At 33.6% G+C, this 14,004-nt stretch overlaps 1 protein-coding gene across 2 annotated transcripts in view; it reads left to right on the plus strand.

The window, feature by feature from the left end:
- Positions 1 to 267: 267 nt before the first annotated feature.
- Positions 268 to 14,004, plus strand: part of rnf122 (ring finger protein 122) — a 17,221-nt gene continuing 3,484 nt past the window's right edge. For both annotated transcript variants that reach the window (XM_087812664.1, XM_087812672.1), the window contains exons 1-2: positions 268 to 556; positions 9,743 to 9,899. In XM_087812664.1, coding sequence (XP_087668790.1) covers positions 532 to 556; positions 9,743 to 9,899 — 182 coding nt within the window. In that variant the 5' untranslated portion in view covers positions 268 to 531. The remainder of the gene's footprint in view (positions 557 to 9,742; positions 9,900 to 14,004) is intronic.

A 14,004-nucleotide genomic window follows, 5' to 3' on the forward strand; every position in this document is an offset into this window, starting at 1 on the left:
GTTTCATCCAGCAATTTATTTTTACTTATTTATATATACAGTGTATTAAAAAGGTAAACAACTAATGTGAGTAAAATGCTGCATTTTTATGCTGTTTTCTGTCTTTGTTATTTTACTAAAGTGCAAAAATAACAATAGTAGCCACAGTGATCTTATTGGTCCAAACGCACGCCAATCACACTCGAGAGGGCGGGCTCTCCAGGACTGAGCCAATCGTCGTGCTCTATCTCTCAGACGCCGTCGGGTCATCGTGGTTCCGTCCGTTCACAAAACCTCAGACCACAACAGGCTGAAGGGTTCGCGGGTCTGGACTGGTTCACGTTAGACAGACCGAGGAAGATCCTTCAGAGGATCCAGAGAACAAAGTCCTCGATCCTCGAATCTCGCTTCGACTTCACGACCTGGATTTCATGAGATCTCGGTTCTCATCCTGCGAGACTCCATCAGAACCGGGGCTGGTCGTGAGCCTTCCAGGCTGCTTGTTGGTGGACGAGGATCTGGACGAGGATCCGAGCGAGGACGGCAGCCTTGATGCACCCGTTTCAGTGGTGTAACGGTGAGACTCACAGGCCTCTTGACACAACATTGTTATTATTATTATTATTAGTGCGAACACATCACAACATTAGTGCGAAAAACATCACAACATTAGTGCGAAAAACATCACAACATTAGTGCGAAAAACATCACAACATTAGTGCGAAAAACATCACAATATTAGTGCGAAAAACATCACAAATATTAGTGCGAAAAACATCACAACATTAGTGCGAAAAACATCACAGTATTAGTGCGAAAAACATCACAACATTAGTGCGAAAAACATCACATCATTAGTGCGAAAAACATCACAACATTAGTGCGAAAAACATCACAACATTAGTGCGAAAAACATCACAACATTAGTGCGAAAAACATCACAACATTAGTACGAAAAACATCACAATATTAGTGCGAAAAACATCACAATATTAGTGTGAAAAACATCACAACATTAGTGCGAAAAACATCACAATATTAGTGTGAAAAACATCACATCATTAGTGCGAAAAACATCACAATATTAGTGCGAAAAACATCACAACATTAGTGCGAAAAACATCACAACATTAGTGCAAAAAACATCACAACATTAGTGCGAAAAACATCACAACATTAGTGATGGATACAGTGAGTCCAGCAGCTTTGAAAGCTGATGTTTGGACATATTTTGGTTTGAAAACAAATGAAAGCAGTTACGACTTCGTCAAGAGTCATGTGGTCTGTAAATTCTGGCGATGACTGAGGACAAGAGGATACGGTGACGACTGAGGACGAGAGGATACAGTGATGACTGAGGATGAGAGGATACAGTGATGACTGAGGATGAGAGGATACAGTGATGACTGAGGATGAGAGGATACAGTGATGACTGAGGACGAGAGGATACAGTGATGACTGAGGATGAGAGGATACAGTGATGACTGAGGACGAGAGGATACAGTGATGACTGAGGATGAGAGGATACAGTGATGACTGAGGATGAGAGGATACAGTGATGACTGAGGATGAGAGGATACAGTGATGACTGAGGACGAGAGGATACAGTGATGACTGAGGATGAGAGGATAAAGTGATGACTGAGGATGAGAGGATACAGTGATGACTGAGGACGAGAGGATACAGTGATGACTGAGGATGAGAGGATACAGTGATGACTGAGGACGAGAGGATAAAGTGATGACTGAGGATGAGAGGATACAGTGATGACTGAGGATGAGAGGATACAGTGATGACTGAGGACGAGAGGATACAGTGATGACTGAGGATGAGAGGATACAGTGATGACTGAGGATGAGAGGATACAGTGATGACTGAGGATGAGAGGATACAGTGAGTCCAGCAGCTTTTAAAGCTGATGATTTGACATACTTTGGTTTGAAAACAAATGAAAGCAGTTACAAAAAGTTATTTTGTGTTATTTGAAGAACTCATTCCTAGGCTCTTAACATGACTATAAGGTTTATGTGATTATTTATTGCCGCTTTAAAAAGATTTTGGTGAATGTTAAAACATATTTAAGGGAAAAAACTGATTTAAAGTCACAACATTGCAATTATAAATAATTTAAACAAATTCAATTCATCTTGATTTTATGACTTAATTTTATATGTTTCACTCCTTTATTGCTTGAAAAAGAAAAGTATAAAAGTGTGGCCCCTGAGAAAATGTGTTTATTTACCGTCTTCGTCCTGAAGCGTTCGAGGAGAGCAGGAGACATTAAACGTCAGATGATAATAAAGATCACAACAAATGTTATTTTATCTCTGATGATAAAGTTGATATAGAACATGTTAAAAGTAATAAACACATTAAATGAGACACAAATCCACAGAGAAACTACACAAGAATCCATAAAAAGTGAAAAGAAATAAATGTACCATCTCAACAAGATATTGACCTCGAATGACCCCCGGTTGAGCGTGTGACCCTGAACTAATGAAATACTTAATGTTGCTGTTTTATGTTCTTATGAATAAATATTAACCAGTCAAGTTAAATTGTGCACAAATTAAGTTTCTTACACAGATTACGGTGGAAGTGAACAGCAAAGAATAAACCGTTAGATTCTTTCAGGACGTTTTACACTTCGCTCTGGCTCAGGAACATCTCGTGCTCAAGCATCGATAACGAATGATAACGTCGAGCACGTCCTCGAACAAACACTTCATAAACATCTTTTGGGTCAATTTGACTTTTGGTTTCATCACATGGAACATGTGACAGTTGACAGATCAGTGAGTGAAACCAGAGATAAGGTCACGACTCTCACGCCTGCAGTGAAGAAACAACTGTTTAATAAAGATTTTGGTGTTTTGTTGTTGTTCGACACTTTCAGCAACACAACCTCTGTGTCGCTCTGGAAGAAAGGCGACATTCATTGGTTTATTCATGGTCTTGTGTCGTGTAGTTGTCGGTCGAGCTGTGACCAAACCATACGACATATTTTGAAACACTTGCGTCATTTTTAGGATCCTTTCATAAGAATTTTATATGGTTTTTGTTTCATTAATACGTCAAAATATGTCCAAACAAAAGGTTTAAAAGTCGACTGCATCCTCTCATACTCGGTTGTCTCCCTGGATTTCACGAGATTTAATTGTTGCTTTAGCTGCGTAAGGACGTAGCGACTGCTGCCATCTAGTGTCGGAAGTTTAATTGAAACACAAAAAATGACCAAAATGTGACAAAAAAAACGACATATTAAACATGAGATACGACATATTAAACGAGAGATACAACATATTAAACGGGAGATACGACATATTAAACGAGAGATACGACATATTAAACGAGAGATACAACATGTTAAACGTGAGATACAACATATTAAACGGGAGATACGACATATTAAACGAGAGATACGACATATTAAACAAGAGATACGACATATTAAACGGGAGATACGACATATTAAACGAGAGATACAACATATTAAACGAGAGATACAACATATTAAACGTGAGATACAACATATTAAACGAGAGATACAACATATTAAACGAGAGATACAACATATTAAACGGGAGATACGACATATTAAACGAGAGATACGACATATTACACGAGAGATACAACATATTAAACGTGAGATACAACATATTAAACGAGAGATACAACATATTAAACGTGAGATACAACATATTAAACGTGAGATAAGACATATTAAACGTGAGATACGACATATTAAACGAGAGATACAACATATTAAACTTGAGATACAACATATTAAACGTGAGATACAACATATTAAACGTGAGATAAGACATATTAAACGTGAGATACAACATATTAAACGTGAGATAAGACATATTAAACGTGAGATACAACATATTAAACGAGAGATACAACATATTAAACGTGAGATACAACATATTAAACGAGAGATACAACATATTAAACGTGAGATAAGACATATTAAACGTGAGATACAGCATATTAAACACGAGATGCAAAATATTAAACGTGAGATACAACATATTAAACCAGAGATACAACATATTAAACGTGAGATACAACATATTAAACGAGAGATACAACATATTAAACGTGAGATACAACATATTAAACGTGAGATAAGACATATTAAACGTGAGATACGACATATTAAACGAGAGATACAACATATTAAACTTGAGATACAACATATTAAACGTGAGATACAACATATTAAACGTGAGATAAGACATATTAAATGTGAGATACAACATATTAAACGTGAGATAAGACATATTAAACGTGAGATACGACATATTAAACGAGAGATACAACATATTAAACGTGAGATACAACATATTAAACGAGAGATACAACATATTAAACGTGAGCTAAAACATATTAAACGTGAGATAAGACATATTAAACGTGAGATACAGCATATTAAACACGAGATGCAAAATATTAAACGTGAGATACAACATATTAAACCAGAGATACAACATATTAAACGTGAGATACAACATATTAAACGAGAGATACAACATATTAAACGTGAGATACAACATATTAAACGTGAGATAAGACATATTAAACGTGAGATACGACATATTAAACGAGAGATACAACATATTAAACGAGAGATACAACATATTAAACATGAGATACAACATATTAAATGTGAGATAAGACATATTAAACGTGAGATAAGACATATTAAACGTGAGATAAGACATATTAAATGTGAGATACAGCATATTAAACACGAGATGCAAAATATTAAACGTGAGATACAACATATTAAACCAGAGATACAACATATTAAATGTGAGATACAGCATATAAGATGAGAAATATTAAAAGAGATATGACATATTAGACGATAGATATGACATATTTAACGAGAAATACTCAATATTATTCAAGAGATACGACATAAGATGAGAGATACGACATATTAAACGAAAAATATTAAAGAAAAGAGATAGGACATATAAGATGAGAAATACAACATATTAAACGAAAAATATTAAATATTAAACAAGAGATACAACATATAAGAAAAGTGATATGTAATATCAAATGAGAGACATTTTTCTCAACATATGTCATCAGAGTGAACTTCTACGCTGATGATGTGACGAACATAGGATGAAGTCAAGATAACATTAAATAATATACGACACTATCAAAGTGCTTTATTATTTTGTATTCATTTCAAATAAGAATATGATTTATATGAGAAATAACAATTTTAAGGAAACAAAAATCACACATTTATGAATAATTCTTCATTTGTGTTTGTTAAAGTGTTCAATTATTGTCGTCATAAATCAGTACATTTGTGAGAAAACAAGTGTGTGTTGAAGCGTCAGTCGCACAAACACGACTCTGCCTCGGTCTCGGGTCGATCCGGGCGTCGAACCCTCAACCCGGAGAACAATCGCCGTCTTTGTGTCGTTTCCATTCAGGGGCGAACAAGCGGCGAGTGTGGAGCGTCGAACCCGACGTCGTCTCAACACACTTTGTGTTCCCCTGAATATTTCATGCAAAGTTGTGCGTTTGCTGCAGCGTCGCGCGAATGTAGGACAAACCCCCGGCAGGCGTGATACGGGATCTGAAGAGTGTCTCGGTGTTCCCGCTAAATCACAGGAGGGTTTTCTCCGGCGCTCAATTCTCACTCTGGAGCCTGGAGTTCTTAGGCGACATCTTGAGTGGGGGGGCGGGGGGGGGGGGGGGGGGTGTATATAGGTCATGCTCCGCCCACTCAACATCTCGTACAAAAGGTGGAGGAGGAAGACGAGAGTCGACCCAGATTTCTTTCCGCCGCCGCGTCCTTGCAGGTGGTTTGACGGGAACGCGGCGCCGGCGTCCTATTGGCCGAGACGTCTCGAGGGGACGCCGATGTTTCAGGGGTCGGCGACAAGTTCACGAGGACGCGGTTCAGCCGTAAACGAACGCCGGCTCACGTATGACGTCGTTCTGTCGCCGCCTTTCGCCCGCGGTTAGTTTCTTTCAGGCATAGATAGAGAAAAAAAACATACTTTATCGATATTTAACACAAAAATAATGACAATTAATTACATATATAGTTGCTTTCAAATCATATTTTATATGTTTATTATAGTCATTTTTATGGTTGAGATCCTGATAAAGTATGTATTAAATAAAATATATATATTTCTGAATTCACCATTTGCATACAAATATTTTTGTGCTGCAATTAAACCTCCAGCCTCTAGATGGCAGCAGTCATAACGTCCTCCGCAGCTAAAGGAAGAATGATGACTGAGGACGAGAGGATACAGTGAGTCCAGCAGCTTTTAAAGCTGATGTTTGGACATATTTTGGTTTGAAAACAAATGAAAGTAGTTACGACTTTAAGAGTCGTGTGGTCTGTAAATACTACAACACCAGAGTCAAGTACTGGAAAATACTACACATATATACTTGTTACTACACTATCACAACACCAGAGTCAAGTACTGGACAATACTACACATATATACTTGTTACTACACTATCACAACACCAGAGTCAAGTACTGGACAATACTACACATATATACTTTTTACTACACTATCACAACACCAGAGTCAAGTACTGGACAATACTACACATATATACTTGTTACTACACTATCACAACACCAGAGTCAAGTACTGGACAATACTACACATATATACTGGTTACTACACTATCACAACACCAGAGTCAAGTACTGGACAATACTACACATATATACTTGTTACTACAGTATCACAACGCCAGAGTCAAGTACTGGACAATACTACACATATATCCTTGTTACTACACTATCACAACACCAGAGTCAAGTACTGGACAATACTACACATATATACTTGTTACTACACTATCACAACACCAGAGTCAAGTACTGGACAATACTACACATATATCCTTGTTACTACACTATCACAACACCAGAGTCAAGTACTGGACAATACTACACATATATACTGGTTACTACACTATCACAACACCAGAGTCAAGTACTGGACAATACTACACATATATACTTGTTACTACACTATCACAACACCAGAGTCAAGTACTGGACAATACTACACATATATCCTTGTTACTACACTATCACAACATCAGAGTCAAGTACTGGACAATACTACACATATATACTTGTTACTACAGTATCACAACGCCAGAGTCAAGTACTGGACAATACTACACATATATCCTTGATACTACACTATCACAACACCAGAGTCAAGTACTGGACAATACTACACATACAGTATATACTTGTTACTACACTATCACAACACCAGAGTCAAGTACTGGACAATACTACACATATATACTTGTTACTACACTATCACAACACCAGAGTCAAGTACTGGACAATACTACACATATATACTGGTTACTACACTATCACAACACCAGAGTCAAGTACTGGACAATACTACACATATAAACTTGTTACTACACTATCACAACACCAGAGTCAAGTACTGGACAATACTACACATATATCCTTGTTACTACACTATCACAACATCAGAGTCAAGTACTGGACAATACTACACATATATACTTGTTACTACAGTATCACAACGCCAGAGTCAAGTACTGGACAATACTACACATATATCCTTGTTACTACACTATCACAACACCAGAGTCAAGTACTGGACAATACTACACATATATACTTGTTACTACACTATCACAACACCAGAGTCAAGTACTGGACAATACTACATATATATACTTATTACTACACTATCACAACACCAGAGTCAAGTACTGGACAATACTACACTTATATCCTTGTTACTACACTATCACAACACCAGAGTCAAGTACTCCACAATACTACACATATATACTTGTTACTACACTATCACAACACCAGAGTCAAGTTCTCGACAATACTACACATATATACTTGTTACTACACTATCACAACACCATAGTCAAGTACTGGACAATACTACACATACAGTATATACTTGTTACTACACTATCACAACACCAGAGTCAAGTACTGGACAATACTACACATATATACTTGTAACTACACTATCACAACACCAGAGTCAAGTACTGGACAATACTACACATATATACTTGTTACTACACTATCACAACACCAGAGTCAAGTACTGGACAATACTACACATATATACTTGTTACTACACTATCACAACACCAGAGTCAAGTACTGGACAATACTACACATATATACTTGTTACTACACTATCACAACACCAGAGTCAAGTACTGGACAATACTACACATATATACTTGTTACTACACTATCACAACACCAGAGTCAAGTACTGGACAATACTACACATATATACTTGTTACTACACTATCACAACACCATAGTCAAGTACTGGACAATACTACACATACAGTATATACTTGTTACTACACTATCACAACACCAGAGTCAAGTACTGGACAATACTACACATATATACTTGTTACTACACTATCACAACACCAGAGTCAAGTACTGGACAATACTACACATATATACTTGTTACTACACTATCACAACACCAGAGTCAAGTACTGGACAATACTACACATATATACTTGTTACTACACTATCACAACACCAGAGTCAAGTACTGGACAATACTACACATATATACTTGTTACTACACTATCACAACACCAGAGTCAAGTACTGGACAATACTACACATATATACTTGTTACTACACTATCACAACACCAGAGTCAAGTACTTGACAATACTACACATATATACTTGTTACTACACTATCACAACACCAGAGTCAAGTACTGGACAATACTACACATATATACTTGTTACTACACTATCACAACACCAGAGTCAAGTACTGGACAATACTACACATATATACTTGTTACTACACTATCACAACACCAGAGTCAAGTACTGGACAATACTACACATATATACTTGTTACTACACTATCACAACACCAGAGTCAAGTACTGGACAATACTACACATATATACTTGTTACTACACTATCACAACACCATAGTCAAGTACTGGACAATACTACACATACAGTATATACTTGTTACTACACTATCACAACACCAGAGTCAAGTACTGGACAATACTACACATATATACTTGTTACTACACTATCACAACACCAGAGTCAAGTACTGGACAATACTACACATATATACTTGTTACTACACTATCACAACACCAGAGTCAAGTACTGGACAATACTACACATATATACTTGTTACTACACTATCACAACACCAGAGTCAAGTACTGGACAATACTACACATATATACTTGTTACTACACTATCACAACACCAGAGTCAAGTACTGGACAATACTACACATATATACTTGTTACTACACTATCACAACACCAGAGTCAAGTACTTGACAATACTACACATATATACTTGTTACTACACTATCACAACACCAGAGTCAAGTACTTGACAATACTACAACGACAAGAAAACAAAAACCTCTCTTGAAAAACCTTTTCTGTGTTTTAATTTAATCTCTTATATAAAGTTTTTGTATTAAACCAACAAAACATACACTTTGCAGCCGTTCGTTGTTTGTACTTTTTTACCATTGAAGTTCATTGTACTACTTGAAAGTGGATACATTTATAACAAAGAACTCAATAGTATTTGATTCTTAGTTTATCTTTCAACATCTTATACTCTGTGGATCGAGGTTTATTTCTTCTTGTGACAGTCTTGTTGCCACGGTAACTGACACGTGTCTCCGGTCCAGGGTGCTTCTGTGGCCTGGGTCTGGTCTACTCCAACAAGTCCTGCACGATGCCGCCCATCACCTTCCACGACCTGCCGCTCAACATCTACATGGTCATCTTCGGCACCGGCATCTTCGTCTTCATCCTCAGCCTGATCTTCTGCTGCTACTTCATCAGGTGGGTTTGAGGGTCCAACTCTACTGACCCCTCTGGAGGTCTCTGGGGAACTGTTGAGGAAGTTTAGACCACAATAGAGGTTCAACTGAAATCAAACCATTTTCAACTGAAATCAAACCATTTTCAACTGAAATCAAACAATTTTTAACTATAATTTAACAATTTTCAACTATAATCAAACAATTTTCAACTGAAATCAAACAGTTTTCAACTATAATCAAACAATTTTCAACTATAATTTAACAATTTTCAACTATAATCAAACAATTTTCAACTGAAATCAAACAATTTTCAACTATAATTTAACAATTTTCAACTATAATCAAACAATTTTCAACTATAATCAAACAATTTCAACTGTAATCAAACAATTTTCAACTATAATTTAACAATTTTCAACTATAATCAAACAATTTTCAACTATAATCAAACAATTTCAACTATAATCAAACAATTTTCAACTATAATCAACTATAATCAAACAATTTTCAACTATAATCCAACAATTTTCAACTATAATCAAACAATTTTCAACTATAATCAAACAATTTTCAACTATAATCAAACAATTTTCAACTATAATCAAACAATTTTTAACTATAATCAAACAATTTTCAACTATAATCAAACAATTTTTAACTATAATCAAACAATTTTCAACTATAATCAAACAATTTTCAACTATAATCAAACAATTTTCAACTATAATCAAACAATTTTTAACTATAATCAAACAATTTTTAACTATAATCAAACAATTTTCAACTATAATCAAACAATTTTTAACTATAATCAAACAATTTTTAACTGTAATCAAACAATTTTCAACTATAATCAAACAATTTTCAACTATAATCAAACAATTTTCAACTATAATCAAACAATTTTTAACTGTAATCAAACAATTTTCAACTATAATCAAACAATTTTCAACTATAATCAAACAATTTTTAACTGTAATCAAACAATTTTCAACTATAATCAAACAATTTTTAACTATAATCAAACAATTTTTAACTGTAATCAAACAATTTTCAACTATAATCAAACAATTTTCAACTATAATCAAACAATTTTCAACTATAATCAAACAATTTTTAACTATAATCAAACAATTTTTAACTGTAATCAAACAATTTTCAACTATAATCAAACAATTTTCAACTATAATCAAACAATTTTCAACTATAATCAAACAATTTTTAACTATAATCAAACAATTTTTAACTGTAATCAAACAATTTTCAACTATAATCAAACAATTTTCAACTATAATCAAACAATTTTTAACTGTAATCAAACAATTTTCAACTATAATCAAACAATTTTTAACTATAATCAAACAATTTTTAACTGTAATCAAACAATTTTCAACTATAATCAAACAATTTTCAACTATAATCAAACAATTTTCAACTATAATCAAACAATTTTTAACTATAATCAAACAATTTTTAACTGTAATCAAACAATTTTCAACTATAATCAAACAATTTTCAACTATAATCAAACAATTTTTAACTGTAATTAAACAATTTTCAACTAGAATCAAACTATTTTCAAATATAATCAAACAATTTTGTTGTTTTCTACAATTTATTTTAGATGTTTTGAAGATAAGAAAACATTTTTAAATAAATACAAAGTCAGTATTTCATGTTGTTTGTAAAACTTCACTCTCACTAACAACGATGACGTCTGATGTACAAAAAACATTTTTCAAAGTCACGTGTCAAACGTTAAATCAGTCAAAAGACTAATATTTTCACAGTTTATCAAACATAACGAACCTCATTGTCCGGAATAATTGCTAAAGTCAAGCATCGGCTCAGAAACATAATGTTAGGGTCGACGTCCGACCTTTGACCCGCTTCAGGAGCCGCGGACGGTCTGACCTTTGACCCACTCAGGAGCCGCGGACGGTCTGACCTTTGACCCACCTCAGGAGCCGCGGACGGTCTGACCTTTGACCCACTCAGGAGCCGCGGACGGTCTGACCTTTGACCCACCTCAGGAGCCGCGGACGCTCAGACCTGCATCCTCACGTTGTTGCTGCGTGTTTGTTGTCAACAACGGACACCAGAATAGTGACGTTGAGTGACAGCTCTTCCTCTCTTAACCTCCATTAAGAGCGAGTCACAGAATCGCTGACAGCGACTCGACGATCCTCAGTGAGTCACACTTGATATTCCTGTGGAGGCCGAGACAGAAATAGCAGGTCTGAGCAAACACTGATTAAGATCTGCTCCCCATTGTTGGTCTGGGGGTGCGGCCCTGATCCCATCTGCTCATTAGTGTGTTGATGGTCTTCAGGCAGAATTCCTGGTCTGAGGGTTTATAGATCCACGGTTTCTTCTTCTGGGGTGAAGGTCACTTTACGTTTGTTGAACTTTGTTGAACTGTAATCTAACATTTTTATCTTAAATCAAACATTTTTCATCTAAAGTCAAACAATTTTCAACTATAATCAAACAATTTTCATCTAAAATCAGACAATTTTCAACTATAATCAAACAATTTTCATCTAAAATCAGACAATTTCATCTAAAATCAGACAATTTTCAACTAAAATAAAACAAATTTCAACTATAATCAAACAATTTAATCTAAAATCAGACAATTTTCAACTATAATCAAACAATTTTCATCTAAAATCAGACAATTTCATCTAAAATCTGACAATTTTCAACTAAAATAAAACAAATTTCAACTAAAATCAGACAATTTTCAACTATAATAAAACAAATTTCATCTAAAATCAGACAATTTCATCTAAAATCTGACAATTTTCAACTATAATCAAACAATTTTCATCTAAAATCAGACAATTTCATCTAAAATCAAACAATTTTCAACTAAAATAAAAAAAATCAACTATAATTTAGGCAATTTTCATCTTTAATCAAACATTTTTCATCTAAAATCAAACAATTTTCAAGTATAATCAAACAATTTCATCTAAAATCAGACAATTTCATCTAAAATCAGACAATTTTCAACTATAATCAAACAACTTCATCTAAAATCAAACAATTTTCAACTAAAATAAAAAAAAATCAACTATAATTTAGGCAATTTTCATCTTTAATCAAACATTTTTCATCTAAAATCAAACAATTTTCAACTAGAATCAAACAATTTCATCTAAAATCAGACAATTTTCAACTATAATCAAACAATTTCATCTAAAATCAAACAATTTTCAACTAAAATAAAAAAAATCAACTATAATTTAGGCAATTTTCATCTTTAATCAAACATTTTTCATCTAAAATCAAACAATTTTCAACTAGAATCAAACAATTTCATCTAAAATCAGACAATTTTATCTAAAATCAGACAATTTTCAACTATAATAAAACAAATTTCAACTAAAATCAAACAATTTTCAACTATAATAAAACAAATTTAAACTAAAATCAAACAATTTTCAACTATAATCAAACAATTTTCAACTATAATCAAACAATTTTCATCTAAAATCAGACAATTTTCAACTATAATCAAACAATTTTCATCTAAAATCAAACAATTTTCATCTAAAATCAGACAATTTTCAACTATAATCAAACAATGTCATCTAAAATCAGACAATTTCATCTAAAATCAAACAATTTTCAACTAAAATAAAAAAAATCAACTATAATTTAGGCAATTTTCATCTTTAATCAAACATTTTTCATCTAAAATCAAACAATTTTCAACTAGAATCAAACAATTTCATCTAAAATCAGACAATTTTATCTAAAATCAGACAATTTTCAACTATAATAAAACAAATTTCAACTAAAATCAAACAATTTTCAACTATAATAAAACAAATTTAAACTAAAATCAAACAATTTTCAACTATAATCAAACAATTTTCAACTATAATCAAACAATTTTCATCTAAAATCAGACAATTTTCAACTATAATCAAACAATTTTCATCTAAAATCAAACAATTTTCATCTAAAATCAGACAATTTTCAACTATAATCAAACAATGTCATCTAAAATCAGACAATTTCATCTAAAATCAAACAATTTTCAACTAAAATAAAAAAAATCAACTATAATTTAGGCAATTTTCATCTTTAATCAAACATTTTTCATCTAAAAT

This window comes from Callionymus lyra, chromosome 1 (genome assembly GCF_982586985.1).
Source record: "Callionymus lyra chromosome 1, fCalLyr1.hap1.1, whole genome shotgun sequence".
NCBI classification, from domain to species: domain Eukaryota; kingdom Metazoa; phylum Chordata; class Actinopteri; order Syngnathiformes; family Callionymidae; genus Callionymus; species Callionymus lyra.